The sequence below is a fragment of the Arachis stenosperma genome, chromosome 4 (assembly GCF_014773155.1).
Source record: "Arachis stenosperma cultivar V10309 chromosome 4, arast.V10309.gnm1.PFL2, whole genome shotgun sequence".
NCBI classification, from domain to species: domain Eukaryota; kingdom Viridiplantae; phylum Streptophyta; class Magnoliopsida; order Fabales; family Fabaceae; genus Arachis; species Arachis stenosperma.
The window spans coordinates 3825274-3851231 of NC_080380.1; the positions used below are offsets into that span (position 1 = coordinate 3825274).

The window sequence follows — 25958 nt, forward strand, 5'->3', positions numbered from 1 at the left end:
ATCTTTCCGAATTTCACATACTTTTAAGCGAGTACACCAAAAGATAATGTATTTATCTTGTTCCTACACAACAATGGCTGCTGCTTTTTTTTCACATGTTGTGGCGAAGTGAAACGGAGATGAAATGTGAAATTGTACAAGAAGAATGAGTATTGGAATCATCTAGAAGAATATAATGTAAAGAAGAAAATAGAGGGCAGTAAGTAAGGAGGAGGAGAAAGTGAGAAGATGTGCATTGTTAGGGAGGCTTGGATAGTTATCAGGAGATGGCATGACACATTCCTCCCCATTGAATGAAACTTTTCTCGGAAATGTCCATCCTTCTCTGAATGTGAACTCCTCTGTGTCTTTGTGAAGCAGCATCTCTGTTTGCACATTTCCATCCTTCCCTGACAGCAACATGTCATTGTAGTACTCCAGCCCCCAAAACATCCCTGTATCGTCTGATAAGTAGTTTAGTCAAACATGTCAAATCATTTAACAGTTTTCAACTGCAGAGTAACTTACTGATATTGCCGTAGATAGGGAGGGCCTTGTAGTTGAAGCTGAAAACTTGGGTCACACTTCGCAAGTTAGGGTGTAGCACAACGATGTTCCACTGCGAGTAGTTCTTGACCAAGTTGAGATTTGTGATGGTGATCTTTACGCGCCAATACTCTTTGTAACTCTGTTTGACGTGCCAGTGGATTCGAATTGGGCACATGTGACGCGAGCACCTCACCACTTCCGATGACTCTTGTTGTGGCAGTTGCAACACCGATGATGAACTGCAACATTTTCAATACAATCAGAAGATGAAAACTCAAGTGCAATCGACTTTACATGAAATTAATAGCTGAGAGCCGTTAGATGATTTGATTGATTTGACTAAATTTTTATCTTTAACGGTTCTCAAATATCAACTTTACGTGAAGTTGATTTCACCATCATGGTGAAAATTCAGATGCAGTTGACTTTACGTGAAGTTAATATTTAAGAACCGTTAGATGATTTGACTGATTTAAACAATGCAATTAAAAATAGAAGAAAGTGTGCGTATGTATACTCGATACAATGTGCTCCTGGTAGGCCTTTGCAGTTGCAGCTGCATACGGGGCAGGGAACGATGGTGCTGTTATAGAATGCAGATAAGGAGACGCAGCATTTCGGTGCAGGCGATGCTCGATACTGCGAGTACATACACGTCACATTCCACGTGTCTGCAGAATTTTGTTTTAAAAATATTTTAATATGTATTCTATACGAATGACTGATCTGTTCTGATAAGAGTCAGGTACCTAAGACTTGTTGCCATCGGTGTCCATCGGCGGTGAACTTGGTAGGGGGGACCTGAAAGGGTGCACTGCAGGTGTAACCGGGGACGGCGAGGGTGAAATTCTCCGGCATGGTGAAAGAAGCGGTGGTTGCATCTAGAGTTGGCTTGTTGTAGTTCATTTGGAAGGAGGCGGCGGACTTGGTGATGTCTTGAGTGAGGGAAGAGAGGAGACCGCCACGGCAGCAGTTGAAGAAGCGGTGGTTGTAAGGAGCGTTTGGGGGAAGATCAATGATGAGAGGATGCTTGAGGCAACAGTGTGGTTTGTCTTGGCCTTTGAACTTGGAGCAGTTACCTTGCTCCATTGCCTCTGCTCCCCACATCGCCCAAATCACCTCGTCTCCTTTCCATCCCCATCCCAATCTCCATCCCGGCGCCTCCACGTGCCGGAACAGTTGCAGATTGTATATTGACACCTTCACCTTCAACCATGCATTCAATTCAATTCAGTTTGATTTGATACTTGAAACTTAAAACAGTTTATGTTTTTTTTTAATAATAAATAATAAATTAAGAGGAGGAGAAAAATTGAAAGAGAAACAAGGAGAGAGACCACAACAATCTTATGCATTTCGGTAAGTTAATAATCAATTTGGCTCTTAAATTTTGAGGTTAGACTTAATTTGATTTTCAAATTTTCAGTAAATTCAAATTCGACTCCGAAATTTATAATTATAACTTGTATTAACTTTTAAACTGATTTTTATTAACGACATTTGGTACATTAATTTAATGTAATTTAGATTTTTCGTTCAAGTTTTTTGTGATCGAGACCTATTAGAATTTTTAGAAGCTTGATTATTTCTAAAATCTTAAAATTTTTGAATTAAATTTGTTATTATCATTTTTGTAAAAATATTAGCGAATCAATTAAGTTTATAGGAGGTCTAGCATATCTGAATCACATAAAATTTAGATGAGTTCAAATTTTAGCAAGATAACTGCAAAATCAACACGCTATTCATGAAAATTAGTTCAAGAGCCAATGCGAATTATTATTGTAAAATTTAGAATCCAAATTAAATCAATTATAATTTTATGAATAAATTTGAGGGACCAAATGCTCGCATTTCTCTACAGAGCAAAAGTACTAGAATGCCCTCGTTAGTCCTTACTTTGAAGGAAACAAAATCTACTTGGGTGACGTGGTGCAAAACCATTGGAAGCATATAAGGAAGACAGAAAATTAGGACTGTGACAGCAGCAAAGTGAGAACCTGAACTCAGCAACACCCCAACATAACCTAACAAACAAGTACGGCGGCCCCCATTTTTCTTTCTTTTCCTTAACAAATCCAAACTCCGCAGACATTCTCAAAACACGTTTTTTTTTCAAGATCAGATCACCCCCAGAAAAAATGAAATATGATCAATTTGATGTATTTTTTTTAAAAAAAATGGGATTAAAAAATCAGTAGGACCAGGTTGTGTAGCACTGATTGTATCACTTTTATACCTTCCCACATGGTGATGGTGGCCCCGGAAAATAAAAGATTAAAATACTTGTTATTAAAAAACTAATAAATAAATATGTAATAGAATAAAGAATTGCTTACATCAACCGTAGCCCCATTATCACTTATGAAATCCCATGTGATGGTGATGTTGCCAGAAGGATCCAACGGGTCGTATCCATCTGCATTCTCAGAATAAAGGTAATAAAAATTAACACAAGAAAGAAGAAGAAGAAGAAAAGGGTTTTGGCTGCTTCTTATACAAAAGGGTATATGTAAAAACTACGTGGAACAATTGGGAGAAAAGGTCCTTACAAGAGAGGGAGAAAGTGATGAAGAATATTATCAAGGCCAAAATGTTGGCCATTGATTTTTGATCCTCCTGAACCCAAATAAAAATAAAATAAAGGATGTTACAAATTGAAATTTTTATTTACAAAAGGAAATTGAAAAATAAAAAGGGGGTATATGTATATGGCTAGCTGTGTTTTACTCAGCGATGAGTGTTGTAATGTTCATTTTGATTTTTCACAATCAAATTAGAATATTAAGAGAAGAAAGAAATTAAGGCTGCATTTAATGCGTAAATACAGGATGCATAGGATATGTGTCTCTGACTCATAACATTCTTGAGTTTAGCCTTCAAATTCCATACGTTCTCCTTCGGATTTCGGTAACTGAACATTGTATATATATTTTTTCATTCTATATTTTTCATATAGACCGTCAAAAACTATGCTAAAAGATACTGGGGGAAATAATAAGTTACATGTTACTAGTAATATGTTACTATGTACTAAAATTATGAGTTTGCAATTTACTAATACACAATTATGCAAAGAAGCGAAGACATAGTGGAATGGTTGGAGAGACGACCAAAGACATTGAAGCATCTAACATTTGCGTACGGATTTGTTGTTTACTTTCGGGGCATATTTTGCATGATACATGAATTCCAAAATAATTTATATTATATATGATGAAGAACAATTATTAAAAAATATTGTACGTTGAATTCCTCTTAATTTTTATTATATATAATAGATAACGATTAGAAATTATTGTTTTAGTCTCTACATTATAAATTATAGATTATTTTGGGTCCAAGCCACATTTCAATTACTCTTGTTTCTAAATAAATTAAGCTAGTGAATTGGTGAACTCAATTCGAATAATTGTAATCAAACCAAAACCAAAAACCAATCCAGTGAATCTACATTGATTAAAATGGTGAATTGGTGCTAGTTTGAGCCAACGAAAAACATGAAACCTTCAGGTAAATAATAATATGTCATCTTTTATTAGTTAATATAAATTCATCATCAAACCATAATCATACATCCAATCACCAATATTGCCTCTTGTTTTTTCTAAATGGAGCTATATATATATATACTTGCAATAACCAATAAAATCGTGTCAATGAAAATGGTACTTGGATAAATAAAATATAGGGGAGAGCCATAGGTAAATTTCAGTCTTCATATTCTGTTTCCTCATCGTCATCATCGTTGTTAGCAGCATATCTCCAACCATCTTCAACGTTGTCACGATCCTCTTCTGTTTCTTCACTATCTTCATCGTAGACTTCTTCTTTCACTGGCCATGGCTTTTTAATCGCATTTGATGCGGCTGGAGTAGGAGCTGACCCTTTTCGTTGGGCGATTTTGGCAGGAGGCAACTTCAAGCTTGGTTTCGGTCTACTTTGCTTCTGACTTTTACCATTTGATCGTTTTCGACCATAGGCATCTTGTTCACTCGCTTCATCCATTTCATTGTCAGCATTAGCTTGTGCACGCACAGCATTTTCATCGTGGCCTGGGTGCTCCCTCTTCAAATGGAGTTTAAGCTTGTATTCATGGATGTACGCTTTTTCACACCCTTCATAAGGACATGCATAAGGGCGATCAGATGATGCAGAACCGTAAGTTCCACTAGCAGGTTTAGTTGGTTTCGCTGGCTTTTCCGATGGTGGAGTATACTTTGTCAAATCCACTGATGCATTCTGTAAAATGTGATTGAAATTGTGAATCAAAGATGCAGAGACATTACACAGATAACCTATTGAAAGGCTTCAAATGAGAAGATGCAGCATCAGTGATGAGAACAAAAACAATATATACAAGTTCCAAGAACAGGACAGATGACCCAACCTTTTCATGCTGAGATGCAATATGATTCTTTAGCTTGTATTCGTGAGCATATCTCTTTCCACAATCTGGGTATGGGCAGATATGATAGTTCTCTTGTGAATGTGTTTTCATGTGGGACCGCAGGTTGAAATCCAAGGAGAAGGCCTGGATAATAACACTAATATTTAAGCTCACCGGTGATTAAATGTAGTGAAAAAATTATTCAATACAACACAGTAGCAAGTATTAGAACAGATCATTTTAAAAGATAGATCTATCACCTTACCACAACCTTCATGAGGACACACAAAATCTCTTTCCCCTGTATGAATGAGAAAATGTCTTTTCAACTTTGAGCTGTCCAGAAATTTCTGCAATAGAAACAAAACATTCTTAGAACCCTTATATGGATCTGACATTTAAAAATAAATAAATAAAACTATGGTAGCTGTAACTTATAACATATAAATAAAAGGCCATTATTATGAAACCGATAGGAATTAGTTGTTAAGGATCTATTTTGAACTTAGTGTATTACTGTCATGAAACATCAACTTCACACGCTTATATTGCATTATTTGGGCCTTCATCCCAACTCAAGCCTTTTAGACGGGAATAGGTCCTAGATATTGTGTGCACGTATCTGAAGTAACAAGCTCACTACCTTTCCACATCCTTCATAGTGGCAAACAAATTGCCTCTCTCCATGGATGTGAGAATGCTTCCTCAAAGCACCAGCATCTATGAATGTCTTTCCACAGCCCTCATAGCTGCATAGGAAAAGTACTTCAGTAGTTGGCTCTGGTTCAGGCTCAGGTGCAGAAGGCTCTTTTTCCTTTTCTTTCAAGGCCTTTAAGGAATCCTCTGACAATAGTTGAAAAAAGGAAACTTTCAGACAGAATACAACAATCACAAAATAAAAGAGTAACATTAATTCATCACAACGTTCATAGCTTTATTCTTTTTGAAAAGAAACAAGCAACACATGACACAAAGCCAAAGTTTACAATTATTCAAGATATATAAACACAAATGCATCATCATGAACAGACTGTACACCAAGTGCCAATTATGGCCCCTTGAATTCTCTACATAAGGGCGAATTCATACCTGTAGAGTTAATTTGAAGCAAATTAAAAACCATCATGAAATTATGAACATCATCAATCAACCAAGGACAACCAGAACAATCATACATGATACAGGTATGAGTGTTCAATTTGATGGATTCAAGTTCAGTTCAGTTCATTCAGAATAAAATAGAATAGTACAAGGAGTAAGAAATTACTTAAGTTCACGTGCAAAGTTGGGAAAAACGCACAAACCTGTTACCCATCTTAGGAGCATGCACTTCCCGCCAGTAGCTACAACGTCTTGAGGAACCCTGAGAGTAAAATAATTCTCAAAATCAGCATTATATATTGCAAACTGAATCAAATTGATTACAAAAATATCATTGAATCTTCCAGAAGATTCCCTTGGCACAAAATACCAAAATTTATCGTAAGGAACAACAAATAGAGGACATAGAACTTGTTCAGTTGTTTTCACACACCTAGAACAGCATAAAATAAGAAGTAACGAAAAAAAGGCAGAAAATTGAAAAGAGAAAAAGTTTAGGTACCATTGTTTGACCCATTTAACGGCGGGAGCCTTGGATTTGAGGAAGGGACGCCGCTCGAAGAGGTTGTGATTGAACTGAGTCTCCATGGTATGAGTGTGTGTCTGTGTTTGTAGCAAGTTGGAAGCAAAATCACGAAAGGAGGAATCCTAATTTGAATGTGGATAAGCGGTTAGGGTTAGGGCTTCAAGGAGGAATAGCAGAAGTCAAATAAGGACGAGAAAAATAGAAGAATTGAAGGAGGGTGAAGCAGCTTCGGGTTATCGTTCTCGTCCTCGTTCTCATTCTCATTCTCGTCCGATTGAATTGCTTCATGCTTTTCTCAAAACGACCGAACATTAAACCCCACGTCACTCTCCAAGCCTGCGTTTTGCATTTTCTTTCTTTTTCCTTTTTTTTTTCTTTTTTTATTAATGATGGTCGTTTCATTTTAAGCCTAATTACTTTTTTGGTAACAAGCCCAATTTCCCATTAGTGATTCATTCAGAAGCCCAGTTGTACTTCTCTTCGGCCACCCCAATCCTAGACTCCTCAAAGCGAGGTTTATGGGAATAAATAACACTATTTTAGTGGTTTTTTTTGACAGCCACTTATATAAAAACGTTTAAACGTTTTTTTTAAATATATTTTTAAATAATTAAAATTTAATACATATAATTTATTAAATTATGTTATTTTTTTTAAATTAGATTAGATAAATTGATTTAGTCAAAAAATAGATAAATTATATTTTAAATTAGTTTAAATTAATATTTTTTTATAAAAAATAATTACAATACTCTATAATAAAAAATGACTAAAATATTTTTATTATATATATATATATATATATATATATATATATATTTATTGAGAACCCTAAATTTTAATTTTTTTTGTACCATTATAGAGTTAGAATTTATGATTTTTAAAATTAAAAAATATATATAATAAAAATATTTTAGTCATTTTAGATAATAAGGTTATTGTAGTCATTTTTTATAAAAAAAAATATTAATTTAGATCGGTTTAAGGTTTGGTTTATCGATTTTTCGGCTAAATTAATTTGTCTGATCTAATTTTGACAAAAATAATATAATTTAATCGATTATATGTATTAAATTTTAATTAATAAAAAAATATTTTTAAAAAGTTACGTTTTAAACATTTTTATCGAAGTGACCTCCTTCTTTTTAATGTTAGTAAAAGTCATTTGAAAGTGTATTTCAACAAAAAAAAATCTTAGAGCCAGTGGCGGAACTTGAAATGAAATTTTGGGGGGGCTAGATAGAAGATAACTGTCAAAATATTTTTGACATGGACCCATTTAAAATAAACTCGTATAACCTCATTTCTTTGATTTGGGTAATATTGCCAAATTTGAAGCCATTTTCAGGGCATCGTTCCAAAGAATTAAGGTCAAACTCATCAGATACAACTCTTTAAACTTTTGAAGGTTGTATCTTACTTTCTTCGTAATATTAAAGTAGAAGAACTATCTACAGATGTTGATATTGTAAAAGTTATATGTTTTCCTTCTTAAATATTAGCCTTCCTCTTAAAAAATGCATCATCAACTCTTTGATTTTTTATGATTATTTTATATAAAAATTTGAATATATATCCGATAAAATATGTAAAAAAGAAATTAGAAGGACAAATATTAAAATTTATAATATTTATTAAATTTTTTTATCAATTTATACAAATACAATAATATCAATACTTATTGAATATTCTAATATTTTTTATCATATAAAAAAATTAAATTAAATAAACAGTAAAAATATAAAATAATATTAAATTACATAAATAAAAAATATCTAATTTTTTATATTTGAACTCAAAGGTAGAGAGAGTGTTGCTTATTGAATAGAGAGTTGCGAAATACAAATACACTCAATTCAGTCTAAATTCGATATGTTTTGAATGTTTAAAACTAAAAACTATTGTGCAATAAAAGCAAAAGATGAAGATTGAACTTTGGTATTTTAAGTCATAATAAAATATTTGAGCTAACTAAACTATTTTTTATTTTTTGAAAAAGTATTACTAATTTTTTTAATAAAAGTTTGGGGGGGCCGTGGCCACCCCTTATCTGAACTAAGCTCCGCCACTGCTTATAGCATTTTTAGGTGAGATATATTAAGGAGGAAGTGTTTTTTTTTAATATTTAAAAGATATAATAACGAAAAAATATTAATTAAATGATAACATGTAGTATAAATCAGGATACATTATTTGAATAACTAATTTAATTCTTTATTATTTTATCTTTTAGAGAATAACTTAATATTTCTAATTTTTTTTAATGACTGAATTCACGTGGACATGAAAATTTCTTGGCAAAGTTTATGTTCTCTTTTCTGCCAAAGAACCTTATGTAAATAAATTTTTATACATATATAACTTTACAACTATAAGTCTGCATCTTTGGAATTTTATCTTTATTTGTACAGGATGTCACGGTAAATTTTTAGAATGTTAGATTTAACAGTGTTTATATAGTTTTCTGAAGTGTTTGAGAATACTCTAGATGGTTCTGGAACGTTCTAGAATGTCCTAGAAGTTTCTGGAATACCCTAGAAGGTTCTAGAAAACTCTAGAAGATCATAGAATATTCTAAAAGAGTGTGGATTGATATAAAAGTATGAAGAGTTGTATGGAACAATCTAGAAGTATTTAGAAAGTAGTGGTAGGATAGATATTTATAAAGAAGGTTCTAGATGATTAATCTAGACCATTGATTAGATTTAATCTTAACCATCCATTGAGGAGGTGGATGGCTATAAATAGGAGGTAAGAGTTAGTGTGAGGGTGTGTGAATTATTTGTAACAAACACTTGAGCAATAAAGTGTTCTTTCCACCAAGATTCCTTTCTCTTGTGTTCTCTTGTGTTCTTAACTTTCTTGCTAAGTATTGAGGGTTAGGCTGACTTGGTCTTAGCTCAAGAGGTTGAGTAAGTTCGAGTGCCGGCATGGTAGCGTTGGAGTGTGTCCAAGGCCGTGACAACTTGGTATCAGAGCAAGGTTCGAGAGGGAGCACAAGTGGTTTGTGGGAATGGCTTCTAATATCACCATGGAGCATGTTGAGTCTCAAAGGGGAAGGGATGGTATTCCTTCTCAATGGGGAGGCAAGAAGATCCGTTCTTCAAGTGAGCCTAGAGGTAAGGACTCTAACTTCTTAGAAGAAAGAGTTTCTATGTTAGAAAATGTTATATCCTCTATGGATGAGCGCTTCCAAATGATAGAACATGACAAGGAGACCCTCGAGGCTCACGTGTTGGGAGAATTAGATGCTTTCAAAGAAAGCATGCTCCAAATCGAAGAGAAGCTTGAGAATTCCTTGAAGCTATTTGAGGAAGTTCGAGTTTGGTTCGAGGAGGTAAAATTTCGACCAACCATTATAAGGGAGATGACAAAGATTGATCTCTCAATGCCAAAGGAGTTCAAGGGTGTGAGGGACGCTCGAGAGGTGGAGAACTTCCTATGGCAAATGGAGAGGTACTTTGAAGGCCAAGGGGTGGTCGAAGAAGCAATAAAGGTACGCACTGCAGCTCTCTATCTTTCTGATAATGCTACTATGTGGTGGAGGAGAAAGAGCGTAGATATGGAGAATGGTACTTGCAACATAACCACATGGAAAGATTTCAAAAGGGAGTTGAAAAGACAATTCTTCCCTGAGAATGTGGTTTATGAAGCAAGGAAGAAGTTGAGGGAGTTGAAGCACAAGAGTACGATTAGCGACTATGTAAAGGAGTTAACTACTCTCACACTTCAAATCCCCAACTTAGCATCAGATGATGCATTGTTCTTCTTCATTGATGGACTCCAACCTTGGGCAAAGCAAGAACTACAAAGAAGGAATGTTAAGGATGTCGATGAGGCCATCGTGGTGGCCGAATCACTCACTGAGTATCATAGGGGAGACTCTAAACCCAAGTCTTCTTCCAAGCCTAGTTCTACTAAAAGTGGAGGAGAGAAGGGGAAGAGTTTCTCAACCAAGAAGGAAGGAAAATACTCTTCAAAGAAAGAGTACGAGGAAAAGAAGAAGGTTTTCGTACCTAAAGGAGGATGCTTCGTGTGCAAGGGACCACACCAAATGAAGGACTGTCCCAAGTTAGGGACTCTGGCATCTATCACCGAGGAACGAGGGGCCCAAACTCAAGTAACTGAGTGTGTTGGATCCATCCAACACATAAATGTTGTGAAGGGCAAAGAGGCAAGCACTGCAGAAAAGAAAGGCTTGATGTATGTCAAAGCCTTTATCAATGAAAAACCTGTCATGGCTATGATCGACACTGGTGCTACACACAACTTCATCACGCCTGATGAAGTAAAGAGGCTTGGGTTGAAAATCACCGAAAAGAATGGTTGGTTCAAACCCGTGAACACCAAGGGTGAACCCCTTAAGGGAGTAGCGAAAGGGGTTGAGATGACTCTTGGTTCTTGGAAGGGCCTTGTAGATTTCTCAGTAGCACCCATGGATGATTTTAAAATAGTCATCGGGCTCGATTTGCAAAGGAAGGCAAATATAATACCTATGTCATACTACGATGTAGTATGTGTCATGGAGAAAGTGTCTCCATGCATGGTCCCTATAGTCTCTAAAGTTGGAGGACCACCGATACTCTCTGCTATGCAACTCAAGAAAGGGTTCAAGAAGGGAGAGAATACATATTTGGCTCTATTACAAGAGGAGTCAACATCTGAAAGAGAAGACGTTCCTCCCAAAATCAAGGAAGTCCTTGAAGAAAATAAGGATGTAATGCCTCCCGAGTTTCCAAAACAACTACCACCTAGGAGGAAGGTGGACCACAAGATTGAATTGGAGTCAGGAGCAAAGCCGTCGGCCTCAACACCTTATAGGATGCACCGCCAGAACTTGAAGAGTTGAAGAAGCAACTCAAGGATTTGCTAGATGCTGGATTCATCCATTCATCAAAGGCACCTTATGGCGCACCCGTTTTGTTTCAAAAGAAGCATGATGGTTCATTGAGACTATGCATCGACTATTGAGCACTGAACAAGGTAACCATCAAGAACAAATACCCCATTCCTTTGATAGCCGATTTGTTTGATCAACTTGGTAGAGCCAAGTGGTTCTCAAAGCTAGATTTGAGGTCAGGATATCACCAAGTGAGAATTGCTGATGGTAATGAGCCTAAGACCACGTGTGTCACGAGGTATGGATCGTATGAGTGGTTGGTAATGCCTTTTGGCTTGACCAATACTCCTGCGACCTTCTGTACCTTGATGAACGAGATCTTTCGACCTTACCTTGATCGGTTTGTAGTGGTCTACTTGGATGACATTGTTGTCTATAGCAATACTTTGGAGGAACATGTAGAACACTTACAAACCGTGTTCAAGATCTTGCGAGAGAATAACCTATATGTGAAGAAGGAAAAGTGTTCCTTTGCAAGGGACGAAGTCCACTTCTTGGGACACATCATTAAAGGTGGAACTCTTTGCATGGATCAAGGAAAGGTGAAGGCTATCAAGGAGTGGAAGCCGCCAAACAAGGTATCTGAATTGAGGTCATTCCTTGGGTTGGCCAATTATTATCGGAGGTTTATGAAGGGATACTTCACCAAGGCTGCACCATTAACTAATCTCCTCAAGAAGAATCACACTTGGGAATGGTCAAAGGAGTGTCAAAAGGCCTTTGATAAGTTGAAGGCTACTATCACAGAAGGTCCAGTACTAGCACTACCCGACTACTCAAAGGTATTTAAAGTCCACACTGATGCTTCTGACTATGCCATTGGAGGGGTTCTAATGCAAGAAGGACATCCGATTGCCTTTGAGAGTCGCAAGTTGAATGATACAGAGAGGCGATACACCGTCCAAGAGAAGGAGATGACCGCGGTAGTGCATTGTTTGAGAACTTGGCATCACTACTTGCTTGGTTCACACTTTATCGTCAAGACAGACAATGTGGCTACAAGCTACTTCCAAACTCAAAAGAAGTTGAGCCCCAAACAAGCTAGGTGGCAGGACTTCTTGGCTGAGTTTGATTTTTAGTTTGAATACAAGTCAGGCAAGACTAATGTGGTAGCAAATGCGCTGAGTCGCAAAGCTGAATTGGCGGCCATTTCTATGGTTGAAGGAGATATTGTGCACACCATCAAGGAAGGGTTGCATCACGATCCATCAGCCAAGAAGTTGGTGGAGTTGGCTAGAGAAGGTAAGACCAAAAGATTTTGGTTAGAAAATGACCTTCTCTACACTAAAGGGAGAAGACTATACGTCCCTAAATGGGAAATCTAAGAAGAAAATTAGTGAGAGAATGCCACGACACCAAGTGGGCTGGTCACCAAGGTCAGCGAAGGACCTTGGCACTCATTGAATCTTCTTATTATTGGCCTCAAATGAGAGATGAAGTAGAGAGCTATGTGAAGACTTGTCTTGTGTGCCAACAAGATAAGATTAAAAACAAGACACCAAGCGGGTTGTTGGAACCTCTGCCTCCATCAGAGCGACCGTGGAAAAGTGTCTCTCTAGATTTCATTTCTGCCTTACCGAAGTCTGAGGGGTTTGAATCTATTCTCGTGGTAGTGGATCGAATTTCGAAGTATGCTACCTTTATACCCGCCCCTACTGACTGCACTGCAGAGGAGGCAGCACGACTATTCTTCAAGAATGTGGTGAAATATTGGGGATTGCCTAAGAGCATCATTAGTGATCGAGATCCACGCTTCACAGGATGACTATGGACAGAGCTGTTCAAACTCCTTGGGTCGGAGCTTCATTTTTCAACAAGCTTCCATCCTCAAACCGATGGGCAGACTGAGAGAGTGAATGCCTTACTCGAGTGTTACTTGAGGCATTTTATAAGCGCTAATCAGAAAGATTTGACAAAACTCCTCGACATTGCTCAGTTCTCATATAATTTGCAAAGGAGTGAGTCTATAGGGAAGAGTCCGTTCGAGATTGTGACTGGACAACAACCGCTTACACCTCACTCTCTTCCTTCCCCTTACTCAGGGAAGAGCCCTGGAGCTTGTCATATGATTAAGTATTGGGAAGAACAAGCAGATGTCACTCATTCTTACCTCGACAAAGCTGGAAAGAGGATGAAGAAATGGGCAGATAAGAAGAGGGGGCATGCAAGCTATCAAGTGGGAGACAAGGTAATGATCAAACTTCTTCCACAACAATTCAAAACCTTTCGCAAGGTTCATAAAGGCTTAATCCGTAAATACGAAGGGCCATTTGAGATCATTGGACGTGTTGGGGAAGTTGCTTACAAAGTACAACTCCCTCCCTCTATGAAGATCCACCCAGTCTTCCATGTGAGTATGCTTAAACCATATCACGAAGACCAAGATGAACCGAGTAGAGGTGATTCGAGTCGTGCTCCGCCTGTGGTGATTAGATCATTTGATAAAGAAATCAAAGAGGTCTTAGCTAATCGCGTCGTGCGACGAAGATGAGTACCACCAAGTATCCAATACTTGATCAAGTGGGAAAGGACTTCCGATAACTGAAACTAGTTGGGAAGCTTGTGAAGATCTGTGGCAATTCCAAGAACACCTAGAGCGCTATCATGAAAAGAACGCGACGAGGACGTCTGCGCATTAGGTGGGGGAGAATGTCATGGTAAATTTTTAGAATGTTAGATTTAACAGTGTTTGTATAGTTTTCTGGAGTGTTTGAGAACACTCTAGATGGTTCTGGAACGTTCTAGAATGTCCTAGAAGTTCCTGGAATACCCTAGAAGGTTCTGGAAGACTCTAGAAGATCATAGAATATTCTAGAAGAGTGTGGATTGATATAAAAGTATGAAGAGTTGTATGGAACAATCTAGAAGTATTTAGAAAGTAGTGGTAGGATAGATATTTATAAAGAATGTTCTAGATGATTAATTTAGACAATTGATTAGATTTAGTTCTAACCATCCATTGAGGAGGTGGATGGCTATAAATAGGAGGTAAGAGTTAGTGTGAGGGTGTGTGAATCATTTGTAACAAACACTTGAGCAATAAAGTGTTCTTTCCACCAAGCTTCCTTTCTCTTGTGTTCTCTTGTGTTCTTAGCTTTCTTGCTAAGTATTGAGGGTTAGGCTGACTTGGTCTTAGCTCAAGAGGTTGAATAAGTTCGAGTGTCGGCACGGTAACGTTGGAGTGTGTCCAAGGCCGTAACAGGGAGATTGCATCAACATATTTTCATAATTTCATATCGTATTATATATCACATTTTTTTTGGCATATATATAATTTCATTGCATGACTACCGAATGAAATTGAGTACTTATCAAACGAGATAATATTTAATTTGATTCTTTAATTTTTATGTGAATTTTATTTTGATGTTTAAAATTTTAATTGTCTTTTTCTTAAATTTTTAATTGCTTATATTTAGTTTTTAAGATTTTATAAATGTGATTCATGTTATTTTTTAAAATAATTTTTAATATATAAATATTAACAGAACATTAATGTAGACAATTAAATATTATATTATAATATATAAATAATATCATTTTTGTTTTGACATTTAAATTATAAAAAAAATATTATAAAAAATATTTATTGAAATTTTAATTTTTCTCCCAAAACAAGTAATTCAATGTTATTTTTGAATTATTTGAACGTCAAAATTAAAATAGCATTTTTTTTACAAATTCTATTTGATTGTCCATATTTAACGTTTTATTAATATTTTTCGTGTCAAAAATTATTATTAGTATATAGAGGAAAAAATATTTAAAAAACCAAGTCAAAAATACATTATAAATAAAAAATAAATAAATAATCCACAATCATTTTTAATATAAAAATTATACAAAAAAAATTTCATAAAAAAGTAGTAATTAAAAGTGAAAACCTTAATTAAATTGTTTAAATAATTAGTTGTGCATGCAGTCAATCCCAGACCGATAAAACTTGCTTAACGGTGATGACGGAAGACGTGTTGTGAGAAGAAGTAGTATTGAGCAACAACTTGCTCCTCTTATTTCTCGTGAATCCCACCATGCCGGCGATGCTCCTCATTAACACGCTTCTCCAAAACGGGTACCTCACACGCTCCGCTACGTCCGTTATTCTCATAACCACCTCCCGAGCACACGGACGATCCTCTTCCTTCTCCGACACGCACCGTCCACCCAACCGCACTATCTCACCCACTCCACCCGCCATGTACGCCGGCACCGCCACTCTCCCGTCACAAATCTCTTCCACAACCTCCCTCTCAATCAACGGAACCGCCCATTCCACGATCGACGCCGGCGTTTTCGACACGTCTATGACCTTTCTCCCGCTTATGATCTCCAACAACACAACCCCCAAGCTGAAGATGTCGTTCTTGGGGCTCAGTTTTGCCGAACTCGTGTAACTCGGATCTATGTACCCTATTGTCCCAGCGGGTTGAGTCGGTGGTGACTCAACCACCGATCCAACCATAACCGCCAGTCCAAAGTCCGCCAACTTGGCGTTCATGTGAGAATCGAATAAGATGTTGGTGGACTTGATGTCCCTGTGGATCACCATAGGCTTCCCTTCGTGGAGAAACTGAACCGCGCGTGCGATCTGCATGGCGATTTCCACGCGCTTCGTCCACGACGGCGGCGGTTTTCTCGAACCGTGAAGCCAGTCGTGGAGGGAGCCATTTGGCAAGAGCTCCATCACCATGAGCTTGTTTCCGAACGAATCGTGGCTCGTGCCTAAAAGGTTAAGCACGTGAGGGCTTTGACGTAGAATTGACAGCACTCGAATCTCGTTTTGGAGCTTGTTGGAGTTATCATCATGGTGGAGAGAATCTAGCGATGATGCTTTCTTCACAGCCACCGTCCGTGGTAGTAGACCTTTGTACACGATTCCATGGCTTCCTTTGCCTATCATCCTTTTAGGGTTGAAGTTCTCGGTTGCTTTCACAACCTCTTCATACTCAAACTTCTCTTCTCCTTCTCCCATGTTTTCATCTTCCATGAATGCTTAATTGCTTGTACAATATACACATATCAATGGACGCTGAGTTTTGTGTCATCTTTTTATTTGAAAGTTCATACCACTTATATATACTAGCGATAGCTACTAACGCTATTAATTCATTCTTTTACTTTTTTTTTTTCTTAAAAAATTATCAGAATTTATTGTTTTTGTCATTATTTAACTATCAATTCAATTTTTTTAGTCAAATAATTTAATAGTATATTTTATTCTATACTTTTAAATATTAATTAATAACTGATAACAAAAAATAATAAATTCTGACAATTTTTTAATATTTAACTTTTTTATTTATTAAATATAATAAAATTAATAAAAGTAAAATAAATTATAATAACAAATAATTTATAATTTAACTAAGAAATAATGAGTTATAACTCAAATGTATAATATTTCCATACTTATTTAGAGATGTTAAGTTCGAGTCTCGCTTCTAATTTAAAAAAAAAAACTAACCGTTTAAATATTATATTTACGCAGAGATGTATTGGTAGCATAGTTAAAGACAAAAAATAAGTTAATTTTTTTGTTATGGAAATAAAAGTGGTGATATACTTTAATACGGTGGTATTTTTTAAAATTGTGGAAATACACAAATCCTTAGGTCCGATTTCTGTACTTAACACAAATTCCTGGAACCAATTTGTGTACCTCTACAAATCGGACGGTCCAATTTGTGTATTCTGCTTCTTTAGTTAAACGATTTCACATTTAAGTATAATACCCCAACAATTCACATCTAAACAAAACACTACAACCACTCCAATATTAAAAATACAAAATTCACGAAAAATACATGTGACTCGGTCTCTAACTGGATTATATATGCGATAAGCTCCCTTTTTAGTAGGTTGAGGCATTGAAGGTTTCAATAACAGGGAGAGGTATCAAGTATGAAGTGCTACGAAGCATTGCTTTTTTGTAGTACTCAGGGAATAAAGGTGCTTTGGAGAGCTAAGAAGAATTAAAATTGGAATTATTGAGAGTGGGAAAAGCTAATAAAAGAAAAAAGGGAAAAAGCAAAAGAGTTTGTGATGACAAGAAAAGGTGACCTCTACCTCAAAGGAAAATGTGCTTATTGGGTCCCTTTTAATTTATTGCCTCTTTTTTATACTTCACTTTAACTTTTCCAAAGTTTTTCCTTCTTCCGGTTCCACCCATTCTCCTAAATTTTATTAATTAATGACTATCATACTGTGATTTACGTTAATCATTAACTATATGATGAACTCCCCGATACATCATAAAATTGCTTGCAAAATCATTTCATTTCGTTTGTAACATTGATGGTGTGTCAAAATACAAATACGGTGATATAGTTAAGCAATTTACAAGGTGACTATATAAGATACAATAAAAATGTTATTTGTACATAAAAAATAGTCATTAAAATCAGCCATAAATATATTTGTGTATAAATATATTTGTAATTTAATTTATTTTCAACATGTATTTATATTTTAACATGTATTTTATAGTTATAGCTAATTTTGATAACTAATTTTAGTGTACACGTAACATAATACATGGTACAAAGGTGTGTTGTCACATTATATATTCAAAATAATAGAATCATCAGTCAATTTCTTTATTTATTATTTTATTAGCTAATTACTAATAAAAGAGCATCTGAATAATGTATATAAATGGGCAAGAAGATTTGGTCGTTAAGAAAAGTTTCCATAGGATCCATGTGTCTTTAAAAGCTTTATCTGTATCTCTTTTGATGTTTTTTCTTCTTTGGACTATTTGCATTTTGGCTGAAAACATTAATGGCATGTCCATGGTCCTCTCTGTCAGCACGAACCACAAACGTACCTCTGAATCCGTACCTTACTCAATTGCTTCAATCCCTCCATCTGCTGCTTTTTCCATTTCTCAAATGTAACATTGATTTAAAAAAAAATTATGCATTATTTTGCTTATATTTTTATTTTTAATATTAAAAAATGGGAAATTATAAAAACTTATATTATATATTATAAAAAATACAAAAACTAAATAATAATGAACAAATATGTATTGTACAACTAAAACAAAGTTTAGGTAGACACTACATTTTTTCCCATTATTTATGGATATCTTGATAGATGAAATAATTGTTCAGTAATTCTACAACTTTTAATGTCATCCAAACGAAAGTCCAAATCTTGGTTCGGTTGTTAAGAGAAAAATGTGTCACTCTATCCCACCGTAAGCTTTGATCTATGCTTCATATTCTTAACCTTTTGATTTTTTTTCTTACACTGTATAAGAACTCGTTTGTGAAGTTTTAAAATTATTTTTTTTAGATTTTTAATTTATGAAAAATTATATTGATAGTGTTTAGTACAATTTTTTAGATATATCTTTAACTTTATAGAAAATTGTTTAAGAATTTTTGAAAAATGTAAAAAATTTAATTTTTTTCTTTCTCAAACTGTTTTATTACTCCTATTTATTACACAATTTTAAAATAAGTATTTCTATAATAACTTTTTCTAAATACAAAATAGTTTCTTTATAAACTACTTTTATAAGTTCTTATATTTTAATTTAAAAAAAAAACCTTAATTAAATTATTTATCCTGGTCATAAAACACAGTTACAAGTTACAACTTACAAGACACATCATTGCTATGCGTTCCTATTATCCTATATTCCTATAAACCTTGCTGCTTGTTTTGTTGCTATATTTGAGATTGGGCCTATTGAAAATAATCGGCTTCATTTGAAACTTTGGGTCTATTTAGATTGCTCACTTTGACAAGAAAAAAAAGAACATTTCTTACCCCAATCAGGTTGGCCTAAGAAGAAGAATCGTCAGCCATTCTGAATTCAAAGTAAAACATACACAACCCAGGTGCGAGAGGAAAAAATAGTGCAACAGGGAATGGAGAGGGTACAAGGTTTGCAATATTGCAAAATCAAGATGATGAGTTGGCAATAGAGAATCAGAATAGTTTGCAGAATATTCCTGCCGCAGAACATGTGGAATACATTTCAGAAACTCCTGTTTTCCCTAAGTCCCTTAAAAGATCTATTCAGCCCAAAATGCCTTTTAATCAGCAGCTTATTAACCATACCAGCCCTACTAACCCTGAAACAAACATGAAGACAAACAATATAGCACAAAAGAGTCAGACAAACAAAGAAACTAATAACAGTCAAAAAGATCCTCAGCCAAAACAACTTGACCACACAAGCCCAAACATGATCTATCAAGCATCTCAAAGAACCAACCAAATCTTACACAACCATGAGAACTGGATCTCAAGCACCACTACTCCAGACTCACCCATGGTAGACACCTTCATCGAAAGCACAACCCCTGTGGATGCTGAGATGAAGGAAGCACCTGACCCAAAACCACATGACCACAACCTCCATTCCATTGAATCTGATGTCATGCTAGAAGCAGCTCAGATTTATGAAAAGGAGTTGGCGGAACAAAGAATCGAAGAGAATATTGATAAAGATGCCAACATGATGCTAGATGATGTGAGCTTTGATAACGGAGACATAAAGACCCAAGAAGGGGCAGATAGTGAAGAATACCAATGAAGTATCTATCCTCTTTTGTCTCAGTCTATCATCATGATTATTCTCTCTTGGAATTGTAGAGGGGCGGCTAGTGCTAGTTTTAGTCGTACCTTTAGAGAAATTGTTAGAGTTAATAAGCCGGATATAGTTTTTCTTATGGAAACAAGGTGTAGTGGTAGGAAAGCCCAAGAAGTTATGCGAAGAATGGGAATGCAATATAATTATGTTGAAGAAGCTTGTGGTTATAGCGGAGGAATCTGGATATTATGGAATGACCCTGGTTTATATATTAAGGTGATTAGGTCCAAAAAATAATATGTTCATATGGAAGTTAAGGAGGGTAACAAGAGAAGCTGGAGTCTCACGGCTGTTTATGCTAGCCCACAAGAGAATCTTAGAAAATTTTTATGGGAGGACATATATTCTCTGTCTCAAAATAATACAGGGGAGTAGCTGCTGGTCGGAGATTTTAACGATATTTCTAGTCCATGGGAGAAGAAAGGAGGGTCTAGAGTTGATGTTAATGCTTGTCGACGATTCTTTAATTGGGTTGAAAAGTGTGGGTTGATAGATCTAGGTTTCATTGGTTCAAAATTCACATGGAAAGGCCCCAAATGGGAGGGGCTAGATAGAGTGTTCAAAAGGTTAGATAAAGCCTTGTCTAATGCTTCCTGGAGGACTAGGTTCCAAGAAGCTAAAGTGGAGGTGCTACCCTGATCACATTCAGACCATCACCCAATTTTGGTCACTACAGACCCACTACCTCAATTTAGAAGGGAAAGACCATTCAGATATGAAGCTATGTGGAGCTTACATCCGGAGTACAACGAATACGTTAGAAAATGCTGGAATAACCATTCTAATCTGAATGTATCCCTCACAACCATCACAGAAAGCCTCCGAAAATGGAATAAAGAAACATTCGAGAATATACAGAAAAAGAAGGAAGAATTAAGAAGAAGAATTGGGAAGATACAGAAAGCTGACAGCTATGGTAGAAATCCCTTTCTTGAAGAATTAGAAAAACAACTCCAGAAAGACCTGGATGATATTCTTGATCGAGAGGAGATTATGTGGTTACAGAAATCTAGAGATGATTGGATTATACTTGGGGACCGCAATACCCGATATTTTCACACGAAAACAATTATTCGAAGGAGAAAGAATAGAATCCTTAAACTTAGAGGTACTGACGGCTTGTGGATGGAAAATCAAGATGATCTAATGAAGATGGTAGTGGATTTCTATAAGAATCTCTATAAAGAGGAAGAATTAGAACAAGTAACAATGATTATGCCAAATTGTTATCCTGATATGGAGAGTTGGAGGTGTAAAGACATGTGTGCAAAATCAACCATGACTGATGTAAGAAAGGCTATTTTTTTCATTGGCTCCTTGAAAGTCCCAGGATATGATGGTTACCCAGCCTTCTTTTACAAGGAGCATTGGGATCTTATAAAATTCTCTATAGCAGAATTTGTGAGTGCAGTGTGGACTGATCCAAGCATTATCAGTCAATATAACCAAATCCTCATCACGTTGATCCCTAAGAACAATACCCCTGAAGTCATATCACACTTTAGACCCATTGCACTCTGCAACGTAAGCTATAAATGCATAAGCAAAATTCTAGTTGAGAGACTAAAACCGTGTCTGGATAAGAGAATTTTACCGTGTCAATCCAGTTTCATTCCGGGCAGGAAAATCCAGGATAATATCCTGATTGCCCAAGAAATGGTGCATATTATGAAGAAGACTAAAGGAAGGAGAGGGTTCATGGCTATCAAGTTTGATTTTGAAAGAGCCTATGATAGGCTAAGATGGAAATACTTAGAGGAATGTTTAAAAAACTTCAAAATTCCTAATGATATGATTAGAGGAAATACTTAGAGGAAATACTTAGAGGAATGTTTGAAGATTTCCAACCAACACGTGGTCTTAGACAAGGAGACCCTATTTCTCCTTATTTGTTTGTAATTGCTATGGATAGACTCTCACATTTAATTGAGGAAAAGGTAAGGGATCGGAAGTGGAAACCCATGAAAGTGGGGAATAGGGGACCCTATATCTCACATCTCTTATTCGCGGATGATTTATTAGTGTTTACAGAGGCTAACCAGGAACAAATCAAGGTGGTTTGTGATGCTATGGATGAATTTTGCAAGGCATCGGGGCTGAAAGTCAATGCACAAAAAACCTCAGTCTCTTTTTTCCGTAATGTCTCTCAGAACAGCAGAAAAGTCATAATGGATAGGTACAATTATAAAGAACTTCCTAACCTGGGAATGTACCTGGGAGCTAATTTCAACAATTTTAGAAAAGGAAAGGAAAAATTTAAAAACGTGCTACAGAGGGTTCAAAATAAATTAAAAGGCTGGAAAGCTCAATGCTTATCTTTGGCTGGTAGAATTACCCTTACAAAATCTGTTATTACTCCTATTGCCAACTATAAAATGCAATTTACAAGACTACCAAAAGGAGTGTGCCAATAAATTGAGAAAACACAACGTAATTTCATATGGGGGGATACATAACAACAAAGAAAGATGCATCATTTGAACTGGACAACTCTTTGTCTTCCCAAGGCTTATGGTGGGTTAGGTTTCAAAAATCTCAGTCTAATGAACGATGCATTTCTGGTAAAAATTTTTTGGAGGCTTCTAACAGAGAAAGGTCATCTATGGAGAGAAGTGTTTCAAGAGCTATATAGTGTAGAGCAGAGTTGGAAGAGTGGCTTAACCGGCAGAAAATCGGATTCCCCCCTATGGAGGGAGCTAGTCAAGCTTGGATCTTTCCTAAAGGAAAACACACATTGGTTGATGGGCAAGGGTGATCAAATAGAATTTTGGAATGACAAATGGATAAAAGGAAACGATGTTCTAAGACAGGCAACAAGTAAGAATATCCCAGATGATCTAATACATTCAAAAGTCAACACTTATGTCATACAAAATGGTGACTGGAATATAGACATGTTAAAACAATTTTTTGATGAGGATGAAGTCAGAAGGATTAAAAAAGTCCCAGTGTCCAAGCCTGAAAATGATGAAGATAGTATTTGTTGGGATCACACACCTCACGGAAATTTCACAGTAGCATCAGCTTATAAACAAATGGCCAAATTTAATATAGATAAAAATCCCCTATGGAAGATCATATGGAAATGGAAGGGACAGGAGAGGATTAAGATATTTATTTGGCAAGCTATGCATAATAGAATTCTCACATCTAGTAGAAGAGCCAGATTTTTGGGAACATCAGATCTATGTCAAATCTGTCAGGGTCAACCAAAAACAACTATTCATGCTCTAAGAGATTGTCCTGGAGCTTCTTCTCTATAGGTAAAGCTTCTAAATCCTAGCTCTATCCCTACCTTTTTTTCTGGCCAATTGCAAGAGTGGATGAAACTTAACTTAGAGAATGAGTTGGGAAATTCAATTCAAGAAAAATGGAAGGATTACTTCTTTATCACATGCTGGTGGCTATGGAAATGGCGATGTATAGAGATCTTTTCTCCCCCAAATAAGAGGCCTCGCAACACTCTTGATGTTATCAAAATTCAAATACAAAGAAACATAGAAGCTTGGAGAAAATTAAAGCTCGTAAAATATTATAAAACAGAGAATATCCAAATAAAATGGCAACCACCTCCTCAAGGTTGGGTTAAACTCAACACAGACGGATCAATAAAGACAACAAATTCTAAAGCATCTTGTGGAGTGCTACTAAGAACTAACCTGGGAGAATGGATCGGCGGCTTCAAAACTAGATTGGAGGACTGTGATGCTGATCAAGCTGAAATATGGGGGATGCTCCATGGCCTCTGTATGGCATGGGACATGGGTATGCGCAGAGTGATAGTTGAGACTGATTCAAAGATAGCATTCCAGTGTATAGAAGAAGTTCAAACCTGCAATAGGAATATCGTGATTAGAGAGATAAGAGAGATGAAGAAAAGGCCATGGAAATTGGAATTCAAACTTATCTATCGCGAGGCTAATCGCTGTGCTGATTGGTTAGTAAGGTCTAATGTGGATAATGAAGAGTTTTGCTTCATGGATCTTCCTCCTGAAGAGCTTATTTCACTTCTAACGGAAGATTTGAATGAAAATTTTGTAACCCGTTTTATAGAGTTATGTTATAGTTAGTGTTTTTTGTTCATTGGGCTTGGGCCCCTATTTTATACCAAAAAAAACCATGCACAACCCAACTAAGTTAGTATAGTGTTAGCTTATTAATCTGTTTAAATAAGTGTTGCTGTTTAAATTATGTTGTGCATGTAATAATTTATTGACCACCAACAAATTAATCCTTAACTTGTCGGAATAAAAGATATGTAAGGAACAAAAAAAATAAAACATATGCTTAATACTACGGTATGAATTAATAATATAAATAACAAGATTGAATGAAAACGAATTGAAGTTATTGCACGGCATGGAAATTAAACCCAAGTTAAATAGTGATGGATCATGTCCATCCCATCCCTTAGCTTGCACGATATAACTTAAGCTTATGATATGATGTGAATAACTGATGGCAAAAATTAAGAGACTTATCCGTTGCACGCATGAGGACCACCTTTATTTTGCAATGGTGACTACTTCAACTCCATAATTGGCATAACTCGTGCATGATTCGTATCCTCATCTTGCGTCTCATCATCATCAATTCTAACATTCTCATCATCACATAAAATTCAATTATCTTATACACAAACAAATATATGTGGCTGGTAGCTCTTTTTCATATAATATATACCGGTTTTGCATAAAATATATAAGATGGGTGCGCTGGAGTGTCATTCACCACCTTGCTAGTCAAGACTGTATACCACTACAAATTTACAATACATCACATTAAGATGATTGTTATATCGATACATATCAAAATCTTCACTTTTTTTTTAATAAAACGAGTTAATCATCAATTTAGATTATTGTATATATCTTCAATTGATTGCCACCTGAATCAGTTATCTTTGACTTCAATTAATTGCTATACTGTATGTATGTACAGGGACGGATTTAAAAATGATATTATGGGAGGGCCAAAAACACATATAATATTAAAAATTATGTAAAAAAATTATATAATATAAGATGTATTACAAAAATATACCGACAGAGAATATATTTTAAAGTAAAAAAAATATGTGTATACTTTTTATTAACGAAGTGGTCGAATCTTCGTATCATAAAATTCACCAATAATAGAATTTGTGTCAAATTTTTCAGTAATTTTCTTTTCAATATAACTAAAAGATAATTAGCAAGAAATTTATCTTTTATTTTATTTCTAAGTTATTTTTCACAATATTCATAGTTGAAAAAGATCTCTTAATTGTAGCAGTTGAAACAGAGAAAATTAATACCAAATAAATAAAAAAAGATGGCCACAAGAAGAAAAAGAATTCACTTTATGAGATTTGAAAATTTTTATTTAATTAAAAGAGTAAAGTATCATTTATGTCCCCAACGTTTGGGGTAAGTCTCAAACCTGTCCCTAACGTTTGAAACGTCCTATTTGTGTTCCAAACGTTTCTAAAACGCATCAATGTTGTCCTACCGTCCAAATTACTAACATTTGGTTAACGGCGTTACACACGTGGACATGAGGTGAGTAAGCCCAAAAGTTGAGATACACACGTCTGCCTCTTCGCGCCCAATATACCGTTCACTATAGCAAATACGAAACGTCAAAGAATCACACAGCACCTCTACCCAACATTTTTTATTCCAGTTCTCCTTAGCACACACGTTTTTTATCTTCGTCGAGGTTGACCGTGGGGAGGGGCTGCAAGGTAGTTGGCGGTTCGGTCTGGGGAGTTTTGCATGAAAGCTTACAGCTTTGTTGTGGTGACAGAGTCTGATCGTGCGACGAGGTATGTACATGAGAAAAAATTTATTTTTTGGGGTTTTATTGAGTAGTTCCACGAAGATTGCGTGCATTTTTAGGGTTTGGGTGGTGGTTTTTTGTATTC

General features: G+C 35.8%; 3 protein-coding genes and 1 pseudogene across 3 annotated transcripts; 1 reads left to right on the forward strand and 3 right to left on the reverse strand.

The window, feature by feature from the left end:
* Window positions 1-143: 143 nt before the first annotated feature.
* Window positions 144-3132, reverse strand: LOC130974420 (COBRA-like protein 6). The gene is given in 7 exon segments (XM_057899309.1): window positions 144-338; window positions 341-426; window positions 492-759; window positions 1032-1199; window positions 1278-1734; window positions 2868-2947; window positions 3081-3132. Coding segments are annotated over 7 exon segments (1287 nt in total). The 3' UTR covers window positions 144-162.
* Window positions 3133-4042: 910 nt separating this feature from the next.
* LOC130973200 (zinc finger transcription factor YY1-like) lies at window positions 4043-6840 on the reverse strand. The gene is made up of 6 exons (XM_057897639.1): window positions 6522-6840; window positions 6223-6281; window positions 5562-5761; window positions 5179-5268; window positions 4919-5062; window positions 4043-4770 (listed from the first exon to the last, which is right to left on the reverse strand). The coding sequence occupies exons 1-6, from the start codon at window positions 6605-6607 to the stop codon at window positions 4240-4242; spliced, it is 1110 nt and encodes a 369-aa protein (XP_057753622.1). The 5' UTR covers window positions 6608-6840; the 3' UTR covers window positions 4043-4239.
* A 2718-nt stretch (window positions 6841-9558) lies between these two features.
* Window positions 9559-13936, forward strand: LOC130974421 (uncharacterized; annotated as a pseudogene).
* Window positions 13937-15362: 1426 nt separating this feature from the next.
* LOC130977123 (serine/threonine-protein kinase-like protein At5g23170) lies at window positions 15363-16460 on the reverse strand. Its single transcript, XM_057902144.1, has one exon. It carries the CDS (start codon window positions 16430-16432, stop codon window positions 15368-15370), a length of 1065 nt encoding a protein of 354 aa, XP_057758127.1. The 5' UTR covers window positions 16433-16460; the 3' UTR covers window positions 15363-15367.
* Window positions 16461-25958: the final 9498 nt, after the last annotated feature.

What these genes read in the sequence shown, in the direction of transcription:
- LOC130977123 (XM_057902144.1), bottom strand. Translation starts at nt 16,432, where the DNA reads ATGGAAGATGAAAACATGGGAGAAGGAGAAGAGAAGTTTGAGTATGAA.
- LOC130973200 (XM_057897639.1), bottom strand. Translation starts at nt 6,607, where the DNA reads ATGGAGACTCAGTTCAATCACAACCTCTTCGAGCGGCGTCCCTTCCTC. An exon ending in GTTAAATGGGTCAAACAATG is followed by an intron (nt 6,282 to 6,521) that starts GTACCTAAACTT and finishes TTTTACTCTCAG; the next exon opens with GGTTCCTCAAGACGTTGTAG. An exon ending in TTGCATCTCAGCATGAAAAG is followed by an intron (nt 4,771 to 4,918) that starts GTTGGGTCATCT and finishes CACATTTTACAG; the next exon opens with AATGCATCAGTGGATTTGAC.